The sequence below is a fragment of the Syngnathus scovelli genome, chromosome 6, assembly GCF_024217435.2.
Source record: "Syngnathus scovelli strain Florida chromosome 6, RoL_Ssco_1.2, whole genome shotgun sequence".
Lineage (NCBI taxonomy): Eukaryota > Metazoa > Chordata > Actinopteri > Syngnathiformes > Syngnathidae > Syngnathus > Syngnathus scovelli.
Window position 1 is genome coordinate 8,207,461 of NC_090852.1, and position 17,677 is coordinate 8,225,137.

At 42.2% G+C, this 17,677-nt stretch overlaps 2 protein-coding genes across 4 annotated transcripts; one reads left to right on the top strand and one right to left on the bottom strand.

The window, feature by feature from the left end:
- Positions 1 to 2,074: 2,074 nt before the first annotated feature.
- On the bottom strand, positions 2,075 to 6,966 carry si:ch211-127m7.2 (uncharacterized). The gene is made up of 3 exons (XM_049723925.2): positions 6,700 to 6,966; positions 6,516 to 6,609; positions 2,075 to 5,872 (listed from the first exon to the last, which is right to left on the bottom strand). Exons 1-3 carry the CDS (start codon positions 6,822 to 6,824, stop codon positions 5,582 to 5,584), a joined length of 510 nt encoding a protein of 169 aa, XP_049579882.1. The 5' UTR covers positions 6,825 to 6,966; the 3' UTR covers positions 2,075 to 5,581.
- Positions 6,967 to 10,233: 3,267 nt separating this feature from the next.
- Positions 10,234 to 17,372, top strand: neto2b (neuropilin (NRP) and tolloid (TLL)-like 2b). Of its 3 annotated transcripts, XM_049723895.2 has the most exons (13): positions 10,234 to 10,438; positions 11,744 to 11,800; positions 12,372 to 12,527; positions 12,810 to 13,058; positions 13,296 to 13,343; positions 13,405 to 13,532; positions 13,634 to 13,735; positions 14,004 to 14,130; positions 14,641 to 14,754; positions 15,640 to 15,770; positions 15,855 to 15,947; positions 16,808 to 16,880; positions 16,956 to 17,372. In XM_049723895.2, exons 1-13 carry the CDS (start codon positions 10,429 to 10,431, stop codon positions 17,246 to 17,248), a joined length of 1,581 nt encoding a protein of 526 aa, XP_049579852.1. In that variant the 5' UTR covers positions 10,234 to 10,428; the 3' UTR covers positions 17,249 to 17,372. The 3 variants fall into 3 exon arrangements, with proteins under 3 accessions (XP_049579852.1, XP_049579850.1, XP_049579851.1); XM_049723893.2 differs by having other exon boundaries at positions 10,236 to 10,438; positions 16,808 to 17,372; XM_049723894.2 differs by having other exon boundaries at positions 10,236 to 10,434; positions 16,808 to 17,372.
- The last annotated feature ends 305 nt before the right edge of the window (positions 17,373 to 17,677 follow it).

Consider the following 17,677-nt stretch of genomic DNA (forward strand, 5'->3'; position numbering starts at 1 on the left):
TCTCTGCTCCTTCCTCCACCCTTTGATTGATATTGTTTTGCAAAACGACACTCTCGTGCGAAGTGTCCTCGTCTCCCACAGTTCCAACAGTTGTCAGAATCTCGTGGGGGTTTTGAATTATATGGCGGCCTGCGACCTTGTTGGCCTCTACCTCTCCCTCTGCCTAGCTGGGACCCTTGGAAGAAGACTGTTGTATCTTCATCTAGTTCATCATCATCATTATCTAGATGAAATACATCATAACTTTTGCCTTTTTTGATCACTTTTTCAGCATGTCTGGCCCATTGCATAGTTGATGTCACACTTGCAACATCCAGTTCCACCAAATGTTTCCTCACCCAGTTGCCTATTTCAGGGCGGAAATTAGTGAGGAGCGCATTTTTAAGCTGTTGTTGATAAGCACTCTCAGCTGTATCATTGAATGGGATGCCACTATGCACCCTGAATTCTTTTTCAAATCTCAATTGAATGGCGGCCTCATCACTTTTCAACTTTCTATCTTTTGTCTTTTGGATCTGTTCTCTTCTTTCTTGTGAAGCTTTCAACCACATTTTAGCACAATCCAATTCACTCTCTTTTCTTTTCTTTTTCAGTCCATTTTTCTTTCTATCCACACTCTCTTCTAAAACATCAACTACTATCTTCCACACTTCAACTCTCAACTTCCCTTCTACTCCATACTTTTTCTTCCACTTCGGCATATATTGCATACAATTAAGAAATCTACTCGCCATGTACTTCTCATCTCCGTCAAGAGGTAGAGATTTACCGTTTTTATTTCCCATCTTAATTCTAGTAGTTTTAGGTTTTACAATCTCTGTCTCAAAAATATTATTATTATTATTATTACTATTATTACTTATTTATTTCTTTGAGGATCCTCAATGCAGGTTTAAATTGACCTTTCAACAAATTACTAGCCTGTATTATTGCCGTGGATCAACGCTAGAACTGCTTTTTAGTCAATTTATCCTACCAGTCACACACTCAATCACACAAACTCCAGCGCTTTTTTTTAGGCCTCATGGCTAGGACAAACCAAAGCCGTATCTCATAGCTCGGACAAACCAAAGCCGTATCTCATGGCTCGGGTAAACCAAAGCCGAATCTCATAGCTCGGACAAACCAAAGCCGAATCTCATAGCTCGGACAAACCAAAGCCGAATCTCATAGCTCGGACAAACCAAAGCCGAATCTCATAGCTCGGACAAACCAAAGCCGTATCTTTAGCGCTTTAACTTACTTGTCCCCTGGTTCGTTGCACCGCCGGATCCCGTCAATCCACCTCTGTCAGACGAAGGCAGACCTAAGATGCTGGCCCAGCGAAGAATTCTCTTCCCAGGACTTTCTTTTCCAGGTCCTCCTAATGGACGCTGGCTTGTCGACAATGCAGCACGTCCTCCTTCGCCGGTCAGATGGTGGGTATGAGGATCCCGGGTTTCGGCACCAAAATGTTAGAGATTTGCTCACTCCAACTTATTTTGCAAGAACCACACAGGAGACAAGTAAGTCCTTTTGGACACCTGCAGGTGGAGAGTCCATTCGTCGCTGTGCGTGCAGCGATGATCGAAATGGAGGTCTGACTCAGGCCTCTTGCAGGACCATTTTTATTGAGAGAAACAGAGTGGGGGTGAGAGTGGGGGTCAGAGTTGACAAATGGCCGAAGCCCCTGGCTGATCAAAGCACAGCAGGGGGTCCTTCACGATGTTGTGTAAACAAAACAACTTTGATTGCTTCCTCTGCAGCTAGTCAATCAGTTCAAAACATCTTAGCACTTTGTTCTACTACTTTTGTTAAGACAGGACAGGCGAGGGTAATTATTACAGGTTACATTCCAACATAATCCTACGATAAAGATAACCTGGAAAACCCTAACAGTCACGACTCAATAAAATGATACATTACCAAAAAATGGTGGCTCTTACTGGGTTTACTATCCACTCTACAAGGGATTAGTCAGAAGAATACCGTATTTTTTCGGACTAAAAGTCGCTCCGGAATGTAGGTCGCATTAGCCATAAAATGCACAATAACGTAAAAAAAAAACCATATATAAGTCACTCCGGAGTACAAGTCGCATTTTGGGGGAAATTTATTCGACAAAATCCAACACCAAGAACAGACATGAATGAGCAACAACAGGCTAAACGATATGTATGCTAACGTGACATAAACACAAAGGAAGAGCTGAGAACGGGCCTGACGTAACATTCAGAGTTATTCAAATAACTATTACATAAATAACACGTTCATAAAACCATCTGTGTCACTCCAATTCATTAAATCCATCGATCGTCCTTTATGGAAACGATGCCGCGTATGCGCCGCGCCACTGACGTCTAAATAATCAAAATATTCCACAGACCCATATAACGATATATAAAGTATATATCAAATAACTATTATATAAACAACAATATTACCAAACCATCTGTGTCACTCAAAATCATTAAATCCATCGATCAAATTCCTCGTCCTTTGTCAACAACGCCGCGCGTGCGCCCTGACGTCAGCCTCGTCGTTATTCCACAGATCTAGTATAGAACTATATTGTAGCCCCCCAGTCCCCCCAGTCCCAATGATCATCGTCACACACACATCTGGGTGTGGTGAAATTTGTCCTCTGCATTTAACCCATCCCCATGTGATTTTAATCCATCCCCTGGGGGAGAGGGGAGCAGTGAGCAGCAGCGGTGCTGCGCTCGGGAATCATTTGGTGATCTAACCCCCCAATTCCAACCCTTAATGCTGAGTGCCAAGCAGGGAGGCAATGGGTCCCATTTTTATAGTCTTTGGTATGACCCGGCCGGGGTTTGAACCCACAACCTTCCAGTCTCAGGGCGGACACTCTACTACTAGGCCACTGAGCTGGTGCAAAGCGTTAACAAAGTACAAGGACCCAAGTACCGGCGTCGACTTCCAGGCGTGTGGCGCCGTGGACTTCCATCCCCGGAGGTGGCACTTCCAGCCATGGAGGTAGAAGAGAGCTCCATAGAATAGGACCGGGCGTGCGTAAAAGCCATGTCCGAGCCCCATCCACCGTCCCCGGAAAGGCACCCTGCCGAGCACCGGCCCCCGACTTCCATCCACGGAGGTGAAACAGAGCTCCGTAGAGTAAGACCGGGCGTGCGTAAAAACCATGTCCGGGCCCCATCCACCATCCCCGGGCAGCCACCCGGCCGAGCGCTGGCCCCCGACTTCCATCCACGGAGGTGAAAGAGAGCTCCGTAGAGTAAGACCGGGCGTGCGTAAAAGCCATGTCCGAGCCCCATCCACGATCCCTGGACAGCCACCCGGCCGAGCACCGGCCCCCGACTTCCATCCACGGAGGTGAAAGAGAGCTCCGTAGAGTAGGACCGGGCGTGCGTAAAAGCCATAATAGTTTTTCAAACCTCCTATGTCACTCCAAATCATTAAATCCTTCAAACTCTTCGTCCTCCGTGTCACTTACAAACAAAGCCGCTAATGATGCCGGTAGTACGTGGGGCCCTTCATCATCTTCGTCATCCCGTGATCGGATCTTTGTTCTTTATGTAAACAACCGCCGCGCCGCGCCACTGAAATTCAAATTACAGTGATCCCTTGCTACATCGCGGTTCGTTTATCGCAGTTTAACTTTTTTTTTTTGAATTTTGAAAATTTGTGAAAAAAATTCACATATAAGTCGCTCCTCAGTATAAGTCGCCCCCCCACCCAAACTATGAACAAAACTGCGACTTATAGTCCAAAAATTATGGTACTCAACCAGCTTCTAGCTGACAAGATGGCGGCGCGTGCACACGCAGCGGCCACTCTCTGTCCCGTTCGGTGTTTTGTGAGTGTTTACTGAGTGTTTGTTCGGCAGTTTTTTGTGTGTTCGTCTCGTGTGATACGTCGTGCTACTAGTGCGGCGGGCATGTTCTGCTCAACATCGGCGGAAGTGGGTTTTATGGCGTTCTGGACTTTGGTGCGGAGAGATTAAGGGCACTCGGACTGCTTCGTCATGGAGCGACGCCGGACTGGCCTGCTCTTCCTCCCCCGGTTGGACTGCGTCGTGAGCTCGGACTGCTCTGTCCTGGAGCATTGTTGGGATGCGTCGGCAGCGGGGCTGCGAGGCAGCGGAAGAGGTGCCAGCGCGGAGATGTCGGGCCAGGCTTGCGGCCAACCCAGCTCGCCCAGCCGTGCCTTCCATTCTCCTGGCGTACGTTCGTTCGCGGGACGACAAGATGGGTTGCGTTCGCCTGATAGGATCCACGAACCGGACAGTGCGTGCCTGCTGTGTGCTCGTGTTCACAGTGGCCTGGTTGACTGTCATCTTACCAGACTCTGCTGTGCATCGCAAACGGCTAGCGTGCTATCACGCTTATTGTTCATTGATGTTGACTTCTTGTGTTATTTTTCCTGTGTTGTTTACTTGCATGTGCGTTGTGAACTCTGTCTTGTCACCCTGGGATAGTGAGAAACGTAATTTCGATCTCTTTGTGTGTCTTGACATGCGGAGGAATTGACAATAAAGGAGACTTTGACTTTGACTTTGAGTAGTTAGATATGCAAAAGATTCAAGAAAAAAATACATGAATAAAAAGATAATAAAGGTTTGATTCCGTTTCCAGAGTTTGCATGTCCCCGTGCATTTGTGGGTTTTCTCTGGGTACTCCGGTTTCCTCCCATATTCCAAACAACATGCATCGTAGGGCCAATTGACCGCTCCAAATTGACCATAGGTGTGAGTGTTTACGTGAGCCCTGCAAATGGCTGACGACTGGTTCAGGGTGTTCACTGCCTGGGACAGGCTCCAGCGTGCCCATGGCTCTCGTGAGAAGCGGTTCAGAAGACAAATTTTCTGTACCGCTTTGTCCCCACGGGGTCGCGGACGTGCCTATCCCAGCAGTCATTGGGCGGGGGACACCCTGAACCGGTTGCCAGCCAATCGCAGGGCACACAAAGATGAACAACCATCCGCACCCGCACTCGCACTCACACCTAGGGGAAATTTGGAGTGCTCAATCGGCCTACCAAGATTGTTTTCCTACATACTTTGGTCGTGTTACAAAATGTAACCTGTTTGTCACCTCTGTGACATGGGTGTGGTTCATGACATGTACTGTTTAGAGTGATGTCAAGTTAATTGTTCATTCCTCAGTTGATTCTTGTCTGCTCACATGTCTTTAAAATTTGGAGTGCTCAATCGGCCTACCAAGGATGTTTTCCTACATACTTTGGTCGTGTTACAAAATGTAACCTGTTTGTCACCTCTGTGACATGGGTGTGGTTCATGACATGTACTGTCTTTAGAGTGATGTCAAGTTAATTGTTCATTCCTCAGTTGATTCTTGTCTGCTCACATGTCTTTAAAAGTCTTTCTCCACAGTTTGGTGTATGTGTTGGGACACCCCAATTGGCCGTGCTGGGGGACAGCACACCTCTGAGTTATGAGCAGATGTAGCACCACTCACGCACACAAACATAACTGTCCACAAATACAGGGAAAGAAGCCTTTTTCACCCATTTTAGGTGGGTCTCGATTTTATGCCTGAGATTTGCAAAGGCTCCCTGGATGCAACCACAAATTAACAACGAGTGTGCGATGCAGATTGTATTTTCAGGTGAAAAAGATTTCTCGTACAAGGCGCATGTCATCATCACTGCCTTGGTTTTCAGTCAAATGCTGCCTCTCAGTCTTTTCTGTCTGTTGTTTTGTGTCCTCCTCTTCCTCTTCCTCATGAGTGCTCCTGGTGTATGGAATAGTCTCCATCTCAGCAACATCCAAGTCTGTTTCTGAGACACAGGTCTCTTGACATGGTGGCTTCCCCTCCTCTAAAGACACCAGCTTCCCTGTCTTCTTTGTTGGAGAGTCACTTTTTCCAGCAGCATCCTTCAGCTTGGACTGAACCTGTCATAAAGGGTCAGGTAAGACACCAAGTATGTTTTTGTCAATTTTACCAATTCTAAAGTTAATAATGCTTCTTATTGGAGGTAGATCCCAGACCGGATGCCAATCAAGCACATATACTGTATGAATGGAACCAAGACTCAAACAGAGAATCTTGATATAATAATGAAAGGCAGCTGTTGATATTTTGTGCATTTATTTAGCTGTCTTTAATACATACATACATACATACATACATACATACATACATACATACATACATACATACATGCATACATGCATGCATGCATGCATGCATGCATGCATACATGCATACATACATACATACATACATACATACATTTAAAATGATCATATAATATTTGATCAAACGTCCATGCTTTTCCTTTTCCTGTTTACCTTGTGCTGATGCATATTTGGTTTATCATTAATACAATGACATATACCAGTGTACATATCCATAACTTTAAACGTAACTTTCTTTCATAACCTCATCTCCAAATGATCTTATCCAATGAGCCAGTTGTTGTTGTTTTTTTTTTAATCAAATATGGCCCTTGAACATAAAAACCAAAACAAAAAAAAACTTTTGCCGCAATGTGTTGATATATCTAAATAAAGGAAAAAGAGGAAACGACGTCACCTGCTGGTCGGATAGGGAAGTTATATGCTGGTCGCCAAGATATGCAATAGCTGCTTCAAGCAGCTCTTTCTCGTTCATGCAGTAATGAACTGCCCTAAAATAAACACACGCAAAACAATCAACAATTTAAAAAAAGGACGGGGTTTTGATTCATGCTCAATTTTGACTCGATGACTTCGGATACCGCGCAGCTTTCTTCTTCCTTGTGGTCTTCAGTGACTGTTTGTCCTTCCCCCTGTTGTCCTTTTTGGACATCCACAACGGCAAAGCGCGGCGTCGCTCCAACATGTTGCCGTCGTTGTCGTCCATTTCTGTTGTCTATGCGACAGCATTTGCTCATTTTGGGTTAGGGATTATTTTTAATATTTATTTCCATGAGTAAAGGCAGTAGAAAAACAAACGCATGCCACCACAAAGGAAGTGACGGATGCGGAAGTGTTTTCAAACGTCATTCCCATAGTCTGAGCCGTCGCAGTATTGGAGTGGTTATCGCACCCCCTTCAAGCAGTAAAAGTCAAACCAAAGAAACTATAATATATAGTGCTGCAGTTTGACATAGCATTTTTGCAGCAGTCGTGGTGAGAGATTTTCTTAAAATGTAAAGTGCAATATAAATATAATTTATTATTATTATTAATGTGAAAAGGGAGACAATTAAATGGCAACACTTCAGTGTATACAATGGTTGCCTTTTGGAGCAGCCAAAGATAAATTTAATAAACTTTATTTAGATGCAAACTTAACACCTTGATGAACGATAACTATGTAAATTCGTGCAGTTACAGCAGTTTTGGGCAAAAAAAAAAAAAAAAATACCCTTTTACATATTTACACACAATTCCATATTTGTTGATGTATCACAGCAAGCAATTTAAAAGTATGCATTGTAAAAACCTTGGGAGATGACTGTTTTATACATTATATATTTGGATTATCTGTACTGTTGTCACACTGTTATACTGTGTGAGCGTATATGGTCTGGTAAATTCACCTTTCGGCTTAACGGCTTCATCACTACAAGGTTACTTTACTGGCTACGGGAGGGGAGGTCGCAGCATCAATAGATAATTTTCAGAAAATTGTTCCCGCCATTTGATGTTACTTTGGTAACTTTATAAAGGCATACAATGTACAGTAAGTACAATTAGTGGTAGGATTAATCTTGGGTTGCAATCTGTGCTGTGTAATTAAAACTGCAAAGTCTAGCACACACACGCACCAACACAAACACGCACTATTAGTTCAGCATTTGATTATTTGTATATAAGTAGTTTTCCATTTTATTGCCTGTTTACGACTTATATTCACCTAAATTTTTATCATGAAGAGAGACTCTTCATGATACAAACTGTGACTTTTTTGCTCCAAAGCGCTCAGTCACTCAGGCTTTTTAATCACACCGCTAAAGCCCCTTGCGACAAGTGCTTAGGCCTTGATTGCAAAGAGCAGCTTTGGCAATTGGACTAAATTAAAGAGTGAAGAAGGGAAAAGGGAACACAACACGGTCCAATAAAACTCTTGATGCCATAACTGAAATATTGAACTCCTTCTCTTGTAAATGTGTCACAACCACTGACCTAAATATTCCCATCGTTGACCCTTTTTGGCACCCAACACTAGTTAGTGAATGACATAGTTTACATATAATATTACTCCAAATTAACACTAGCACATTGTCCTAATACTAAAAACCAGTTTAAATGAAATATGAATGTGAACATTTAAAAGAAGCCCCACACAGGGCTGCTCATCCTTCTCCAGGCTTGCTGCCACATGCACAGATCAGCCTGGACTATAAGAAGATTTTGTTTTTTTTCTGCCACCCCAAACTTGTGGGTCAAACATGATCAGGGGGAAAAAAATCATCTAAATCATGATTCCTTGCTGCCAAATCAACCGTTACAACTTTCTGATACAAAAGAAGATGTTGACATACTTTATTTCATGTTGTTTTATATTACATTGTGTGTTAAATGTTGCTCATTCGGCATCCATTGCAGCTCGGTTGTCCCCCCCATCTGCGGTCCCTTCTCAAGATTTCTCATCTACCCGATCTGTGTTTGTGGAATATTTCCTTGCCTTCATGTGGATTATGATCAGGGTATGTTGAGAATATTTGTCAACTGTGGGCATGTGAAGCCCTTTGAGACGTGATTAAGTGCTATATAAATAAACAGGACTGACTTGACATACGTACATGGGGCATGTTAAAGCGGAAATCAACTTGTAATGATTTGTTCTGTGTAGCCCACTTGGTTGAAACACCGTGTTCAGATTAATGTTTCATTTGCGGAATATGTATTAAACAGGCAAAGTTAGTATTAGCTAACATGTCTGCTAATATACTGCAATTTCACTTTATAAAACATTTTATTTCTTTGCATTACATTCCTATCACTTTTGTTTCATACAATAAAGTGCGATTTTTCTTCATTAAAAATGCCAGAAAAATGTTTTGTGAGAGACTGGAATACATTCAGGGCAAAATTGATTTGACCTGTAAATAAATAGAGTAATGAGCTTGGTCATTGAGCTGTATATTGAAAGGCATTGTTGAGTGACCCGATTTGAACTGGACAAGCTGTAGGTCAAAAGTTCAAACAAAAGAGTCACTTTCTCATAGCTTCCTCCCAACTGGTTGCAAGCAGTCTAATCTTTCCGCTTGTCTTCTGGAGCTTAACTCCACTTTTGATTACGGGTTTCAGCCATTGACCATCTGGCCCACAAACACTGGTGATTGGCCATATGGCTCGAGGCACAAAGATTTAGGAAGTCGGGCGTGCTTTAATTTAAACGGGGTGTCTCTGTTAGGCTTTCAGGATGAGTGATTTGATGATTTGTTGATCACACCAGTAAAAAACACCAAAAGAAGGTCTAATGAAAGAAAAACTTGGTATAATGTTGTACATGTAACCGTTGGCGAAATTGACCTTGTGCAAATTGTCCACAATAAACACAAATGATTGCAGTACATGTTTTCTGTTGTATTAAAAATAAACAGCCTCTAAATATGGAGAATTAACTGTTTTTCATCAAATGAAAATGAGGTGTCATGGAACGCGTTTGACTTTAAATTGTGAACATGATACGCGAGACACGTTGTTGTGTCGTCCACACACAAGCGGCTTTGAACAATGCACCGCGTTTCCCACAGCCACACAAGGATTTTGTCTCACTTTTGATCTCTTAGTTCATCAGCGTCTGCTTTCTAGGCACCTGATTACATCACACCCAGCAGGCAAGACACCATCGGGGGGTTGCCGTGGAGACGGCACTGGTCCTTAATGCCTCTCGGCTTACTCTTGTTTTGAACTTTGCGTACTTTCGCTCATGTTAAGAGTAGATTTCCCGCGTTGGCAGCTGCAGTGTCACAGCTGGCATTCATACAAAATCTATTTAGAAGTCTCACACGCTTTGTCTTTGCATCTCCAATGTCATCCAGCTCTCATCAGTTACAACAAGTTGCTTTTTAACACAATAATGATACATCACTATGTGAGGTCCTATTATCACACTGATAACAAATTCCTCATTTTCTGCCCTGGTGTCTGTTGCTCACAAAAATCATCAAAAGGTCGAATAAGATAATGTCCAAGTACAGTATTGGTCTTGTGGCACATGCGCGATGATCACTCTCTCCCTCAAGCTCCAATTCGGTCTTGTCTTAAGCCCCTCTTGTGCCCCCCCCTCCCCCCCCCTTGCTCTTCATCTCCAAACTGATGTGCTGATTCAGTATCTCGATTTGTGATGTGCAAGCTTCAGATCCTCCCAGCAGGGATCGCGTTTACTGGTATCGGGAACTATTAGGAGGAAAACTTGTCTTCATCATTCACGCATCAAAGACATTGATGTCACCATGTCGATTGTCGCTCTGGTTTTTGCATAAAAGCCACCAAAACTCCCAGCAGAGAGGATGAATGTAGGTAAGATATTAATTATTTGTACTTTTTTGTTCAATTACATTCGGGCAGTTTCTAAGTAGCTTCTTCCAGCTTCTCATTTGCATAAACGTGTTAGCCCTGAGCTCAGGATTTATGTATTAAATTACAGCAGTATTGTGTTTTCCCCCCAAATTTTCTGGTGCCTTTTCTTATTGCTAATGTTAAAACAGTAAAGTCAATGATATAATCTATTAATGCACTGAAAAAAGGAACAAGACTGTACTGTAAGATTAAACAAAATAAAAAGAAAAGGAATTCAATTTTTTTATATGACAATGAAAACAGCATGTTAGAGATTTGCTCACTCCAACTTATTTTGCAAGAACCACACGGGAGACAAGTAAGTCCTTTTAGACACCTGCAGGTGGAGAGTCCATTCGTCGCTGTGCGTACAGCGATGTTCGAATGGAGGTCTGACTCTCGGCTCCTGCAAGAGCATTTTTATTAAGAGAAACAGGGTGGGGGTAAGAGTGGACTGAATAGAGAAAGCCCTTGACCTCTAGTCAAAACATAGCAAGGGGTGTTTTACGACTTTGTGTAGGATGGGACAAGCTAGGTTATTTATCACAGGTTGCATTCCAACATAAGCATAAAACTAATCTAAAAAAAAGGGAACCAAAAACAATGAGGGTGAAAACTAGCTGCAGTTGGCATGTTAGGTTCACTGAAGACTCTAAATTAAGTCATCTGGGATAGGCTTCAGTTTACCTGTGACCTTTACTAGTGTCACGACTCGCATCTGGTCAGTCCATTATGTGTAGGTTGTCATTAGTTCTGTCAGTGTGTGTGCTCGCCCCTCCCTTCCTGTGTCAACTCTCAATCTATGTACTAATCACAGTGATCTGCCTCTCGTTACCTGACGCGTATATAAGTCCTGTCTGCGTCTCATACCCCTGTTGGATTGTTCTCGTCTCGTCTGTTGTCGTCGTTCTTGTCTTTATCTTGTCTTTATCTTGTCTTTTTGTTCAGTTCTTCTCATCCCTAGTCGAGCTTCTTATAGTCTGTTTTTTGAGTTCTCCAGTAAACCCTGGTCCAAGCTGCATTTGGTCGCCCAGCTCCATTTCCTTCGATGACAACGAGGACAATAGAAAACAAATAGATAGCTCATAAGGCAAAAATAGACAACTGAGTGAGACTTGAGCGAGCAGATGGCACAAGTGTTGCGTTTTTTATTCCTCCCTCCAGATCAAGACAACAAGTAGAGACAGACAAATCGATCTAAGTGCTGTCTGGTGGGATATTATTCTTTGTTTGTCCTCATAGACTGTCTCTGACCTTCCTTTACAGTCTGGATGCTTCTTTTTTTCATCGAGGAGGGATTTCCTCGGGCTCAGAAGACTGCGGGTAAGGTTGAAATCCGCTTCTATTGGTGAATAGAGATGTACATTATCTTACACATGTCAAGATTCTGTCTTTTTATATAATGTATATTGTTGCTCCCAGGGAAATGCTGTAGGCCCCTTGATAACATGAAAAAGTTATCGAAATGTCTGCAAAGCGAACCCAGTAGCTCATTATGAACCGCCTCTGGAGCAGGGTTTCATCTCAAGACTCAAAATTTGCAAATGCGTTCCTGGCCAACTCAGTCTAATTCAGTGACTTGTGTGAAAAAAAATAAAAGTACCTAGCATTGATACCACTAGTACTTTTGATTCATAAAATGTCTTCCAAATACAATGACAGATAATTTTTAAAAAGACCTATTTATCCCAAGATAGAATTTTTCCGTGTAATTAATTGATGTTAATGACAATTTTCTATACTCATTTACAATTTCCATTCCCTGATTGTAAAACTTTCATGAAAAGGCAGCTATTGAATCAAGACCGAGCACTTGCTCTGCTAAAGACTGGCGCTTGTCACAGTATGTATATCCAACCTTTACTCGTGTCTTATGCTCTTTGTTGTTGTGCAGATGGTGCTTCTTCCAAAGGGCTCAAACCGTCTCAGTGGCCACTTCGTTCTCGCCACTGCGGGAATTGGATACGACACACAGACGGTGGCAGCTTTAGCTCCCCAAACTACCCTAACACCTACCCTCCCAACAAGGAGTGCCTGTATGTGCTAGAAGGTAAAGTCGGGTCACCCCCTGTGCACAACCAAAGTTAAAATACATTTGTGCAACCACTTCGCACTCGTTTATTTTTACTTCACTCTAAAACTCACTTTTGTTCAATTAAGTTGTACATTATAGGTCACATTAAAGTTGGAAAAAGTTTCGCAATAATTAATCTTTGTTTCATTTTTTATGACATTTGAGCAGGGGTGTGTAAACTTTTTATACCCTCTTTGTCACTGAAGCTTAAAATAACTGGAAACAGGTTCCATTCCATTTCTACTCACTCTACCCCAGCGCTCCCCCGCCAGAGAATCGAACTGCAGTTTGATGAGTCCTTCTACATCGAGGCATCCTTCGAGTGTCGCTTCGACCACATCGAGGTGCGCGATGGCCCCTTCAGTTTCTCGCCGCTCATCAACCGTTTCTGCGGTGCCACCTGCCCAGGCCTGGTCCTGTCCAGTGGCCGCTTCATGTGGATCCGCTTCTTCAGCGACGATGAACTGGAGGGGATCGGTTTCCAGGTCCGCTACAGCTTCACGTCAGGTGATCACTTTTATTAGCCATTTCACTTGTTGATTTTAGTGTTACTCCGAAAGTTTTGTTATCCATGCTTTTTCTTCTGCCACATTGCTCAACCGATTTTAAATCTGTTAAAAAAAATAGTACTTTCTACTTTTCAACATTTCAGTAATTCAGTTCATCCCACAGCATTTCAACTAAGTGTCAATTTTTCAGCATTCATATTGAATTTCTAAGCATGATCTTTTCTTCTTCTACAAGACCCGGAGTTCCATCTGCATGTGGGAGGACTCCTAAACCCCATCCCAGGTAGCTTATCAATGATTTATCCTTGAAATAAATCAGATTGCTGAGACTCCTACCCCTCCAGATTGTCAGTTTGAGCTGTCCGGGGCTGACGGCCTGATTCGATCCAGCCAAGTGGAAGAGGAGTACAAGGTCAATCCCGACCAGGCAGTGGACTGTATCTGGACCATACGTGCCCCGACTAACAACAAGGTGCAAGCCCTAGCTGCCTTTTAATGGTTCGCTATTCACAAATTAAAGAGGACGATGATGGATTACGAATTTGAGTTCCTCCGTGTTGTCATTACACGTAGATTTACCTGAGATTTCTGGAGTACCAGATGGAGAACTCCAATGAGTGCAAGAAGAACTTTGTGGCTATTTATGATGGAAGCAACGCCATTGAGGATCTCAAGGTCATTCACCAACATGGTTTAAAATCGTGGATGGATGTTTTCACCACAATGCGTGTAAACAGAACCTCATATATCAGGTTTGAATAATGATTATAGTTCTTAGTTTGAATCTGGCCATGCTGAGCGTCACAGCCGAACAGTGCCAAATTGTCACATAGTGTATGGGGTTCTGTAACCATTTGTTTCCAAGAAGATCACCAGGTGTTCTTGCTTTTCTGTTGCAGTTTAATCTTTGAGAGAAAATATTATCTTGCTATGTTGGTTGTAGGCCAAGTTTTGCAGCACAGTGGCCAACGACGTCATGCTGGACACGGGCGTAGGCGTGGTGAGGATGTGGGCGGACGAGAGCAGCAGACTGAGTCGCTTTCGGATGTTGTTCACCTCTTTTGCTGACCGTGAGCTGACAACATTTTTTAGTCATGACGTAATGATGAGCTTCATGACATGATGGTTTGAAACAAATGTTTAGAAAGTCTGAGTTCAAACCATCATCTCATCAACCCGTTGTGTGAAGAATGAAACCATTCACAGATATATTATTCCGATTCGTTGTGTGTACTGCTTTATTTTGGCTAATTGTTAGCACAGATGACACACTGGTATGATTCCTGCCTCAGACAGATTGCAGTCCAACTTTTTCATCTAATTCTATTCATTTGTATTTAATAAATATGTTCTTGTGACGTTGTCAAGGCAAGTGCGAGAGCAGTTGGGACGTTAATTTCGGTCGACTGTAAGGGTGACATTACCCAACATGACGGCCCCCTAAGACGGATGAAAATTGATGAATTATTAGAAATCTTATTGCACAAATACACTTTAATGAGAGCACGCTGTTTTGACTAGTGCTGGCACTTAAAGTGTATCCCCCCCAACAAAAAATATATTTTCTGTGTGTGTTGCAGCCCCATGTGTGGGCGGCGCATTCTTCTGTCACAGTAACATGTGCATCAACACTTCACTGGTGTGCAATGGTATACAAAACTGTGTCTTTCCCTGGGATGAAAGCAACTGCAAAGGTAAGACTTTGGATTTTTATTTCTTGACAAGTTATTCTTTTCATAATTTGAGCCTATAAAATGCGCTGTCCTTCTATTTTATTAGTGCAGATAGTAAGTCAACTGGTAGACAAGTTGTTGAAGTTATATCTAAAGTCATATCTAATCTATTTAGTAATTATACTTTTTCAGTTTTTACTAACTACAGTTCTGTTTATTTCTTATTTTTGTGTAATTACTATTAATTCTAGCCTCTATCAATGAGTGTTTCCCACATTTGTATTTTTACAGGCAAAAATGTTGTGTCCAATTATGAGGCTTTTTTGTTTATTTTTTTGTATTATTTATACACAGTGAAATGCTTTTTTATTGATGCCATATGCCAGAAGTTCATCTTTTCTCTGCCAGACATAGAATATCCTGCCAACAGTGTTGGGAATCAGTTACGTTTTATTTTATTTTTTTTTACCCCAAAAGTAAAATAAATCTTTATCATTTTCATCAGGAGCACCATGGAACTCTGACAAGAATGGCATTTTCACCCAGTCTATTATTATTTATTATTATTGCGCACTGATCTTAATTAATGTGAGGAAGGTGACCAGTTCTTTAGATTCTGCCCTAGGTTCCTTTGTGATCTGCTGGAGGAGCCATCGCTGTGCATTTGCTGTAATTTCTGTAGGCCGGTTGTTCACCACTGTTCCTCTTTCTCCTTTTGTAGATAATGGAAATTATATTTCGTTGATCTTAACTATTAAATGGAGAAAGCATGCAAATAAAAATAAAAAAATTGAAGAGGCATGATACTTTTTCAAAGCAGTGCACCCGTTCACTGTATGTTATTCCATTGTGCTAATGTCCCTCGTGAAGTGACCATTGAGAATAATGCGCGTTTTTGTCGTACAGAGAAAAAGCAGAAAGGAATCTTCCAGCACATGACGAGGACTCACAGCACGGTGATCTGCGTATCCACGGGAGTCGTGATGCTGCTCCTTGTAGTCTCCATCTTGGTACAGATCAAGCAGCCACGCAAGAAGGTGATCACATGACCACATTTTGCTGACTGACTTACAAAGATGTCCTCATACTCAAATACTGACTGTATGAGTATTGCATTTTAGGTTTTGGTACGCAAGAATAACTTGTTCCAGCATGGGGACTACCACTCGCCATTTGAGCCTCCACACTATGAACTCTTGACCCTCAGAGAAAAGGTAAGTGTGTTAAACGCCAGACTGAGATTATTGCTGATATTTTTAGGGCGTGGAATTAATAAGAATTACTGTAAGCAATCGCAATTCCTTGTCAGAGCTATTCCTTATAGATAATTTTTTCATTCCTGGATTCATTATAGATATGGTAGATACATTATAGATGAACTACACAACACGGTAGTTTGGCAAATGCTGAGCAATTATTCAGAGAGAGGCAAAATGCTTGCTTTAAGCTGTTTGTTGTACATTCTTAGTTAAAGTTGAAATATAAAACAAAGGTTAAAACACACTTAACCGAACATAAATGCCTAACTTCAGAAAGTCTGCTATCTTAATGCTAACAGAGTAAGAAAAACAACATAGGCTAAATAAACTAGCGTCAATGTCGGTGTTTTAAATAACACACATTTAAACAAAAATGGCAGTCACATGTACAGAGCCAATATATCAATGCTCCGATTAATTGATTCTCAGTGGAAAAAATGAATATTATTACAGCTCAGTGATTTAGTTGAGAAGGTCTTCATGTATTAAAGTATGTCTCTTATCATGCACACCAAAAGGCACATAATGTTAATCGACACTGAAGCATGAAATCATGACACAAACTGTTTAATTCTTAACTTTTTACACACGTCTTTTGTGAAAGACAATGTTGTAAAGTGCTTTTTATTCATCTATTCAGTTTTGAAAATAATACAGTAATAATCAGACAATTGAAAACGAGACATACTGTCGAGTGCTATTTGTTTCATCAAAAACCAATGTACATTATTCGTTGATGATTTACTCAACTGTACCACTGTGCAATGTTCTTACATTACAAAAGCTCAAAAACTCGAGTGATGTTTGTTTCATAGAAGCTGTCGCGGGATCTGGGAGATCTATCGGAGGAGCTTCAGTCCCTGCAGCCTTTGAGAAGGTCATCTTCAGGTTCGCGCTGTGTTCATGAGCATCACTGTGGCTCTCAGGCCTCACTCAATTCCATCAAAGGCTCTCTTGGTGCAGCCCACGGCTCTTCAGAGCTCACCTCGATTCGAGGGGACGTCCGGAGGGCTCCGCCTCCTCTGCACGAGTCCGCTGGCAACCTGCGCAAGAAGAGCTGGCCAAGTGTTAAAGCGGCTGCCGGCCTCCAGCCACAATACAGCTTGGCGGAGAGACACCATCGAGTCATGGAGGACCACTATGACGACCAGGAGGCGGGGGACGGAGCTGACTACGACGTGTACATACACAGGACCGCCAATAGGAGGTGTCGCTATGAGATAGCCCAACAAAGATCTTTATCCATGGACTTTTAACACTACATGTCAGCCTTCATTTTGATGCTTCTATTATATATTAAGTATGCAAGAGATTTATTGCATTAGCCTGGTTTATATGCAATTCTTTTAATCATTTCAATTAAAAATCTTCCTGATTGAAGATCTCCGGTCAACTGTTTATGCGTGACCTGAATCAGAACAGCTGTTAATACAGCCTTGAGACATGCACAGATCAATGAGAACATCATGTGACATATTTCAAGATGGAGGTCAGTTGTCTATTATGGCACAACAGGTGAGATTTGTTTTGAGACATTGAAGTATAAAAACAAGTAAACAAACTCTCCCAACTCAACTCTCCATAGGATGTAAACAATGTCAATCAACAGTGTTGTACCTGGACGTGTTCAATGAACGGAAGTTCATGAACTCGTTCGTATTTTGGACGAAGGTGAACTATATGTC

Excerpts from the sequence above, each read along its gene's own strand:
- neto2b (XM_049723893.2), top strand. Across the intron at positions 13,059-13,295 it reads CCGCTACAGCTTCACGTCAG|ACCCGGAGTTCCATCTGCAT; the intron begins GTGATCACTTTT and ends TTCTTCTACAAG. Across the intron at positions 15,948-16,807 it reads TCTTGACCCTCAGAGAAAAG|AAGCTGTCGCGGGATCTGGG; the intron begins GTAAGTGTGTTA and ends TTTGTTTCATAG.
- si:ch211-127m7.2 (XM_049723925.2), bottom strand. The coding sequence starts at position 6,824 with ATGGACGACAACGACGGCAACATGTTGGAGCGACGCCGCGCTTTGCCG. Across the intron at positions 6,610-6,699 it reads AGGAAGAAGAAAGCTGCGCG|GGCAGTTCATTACTGCATGA; the intron begins GTATCCGAAGTC and ends TGTTTATTTTAG. Across the intron at positions 5,873-6,515 it reads CTTCCCTATCCGACCAGCAG|GTTCAGTCCAAGCTGAAGGA; the intron begins GTGACGTCGTTT and ends CCTTTATGACAG.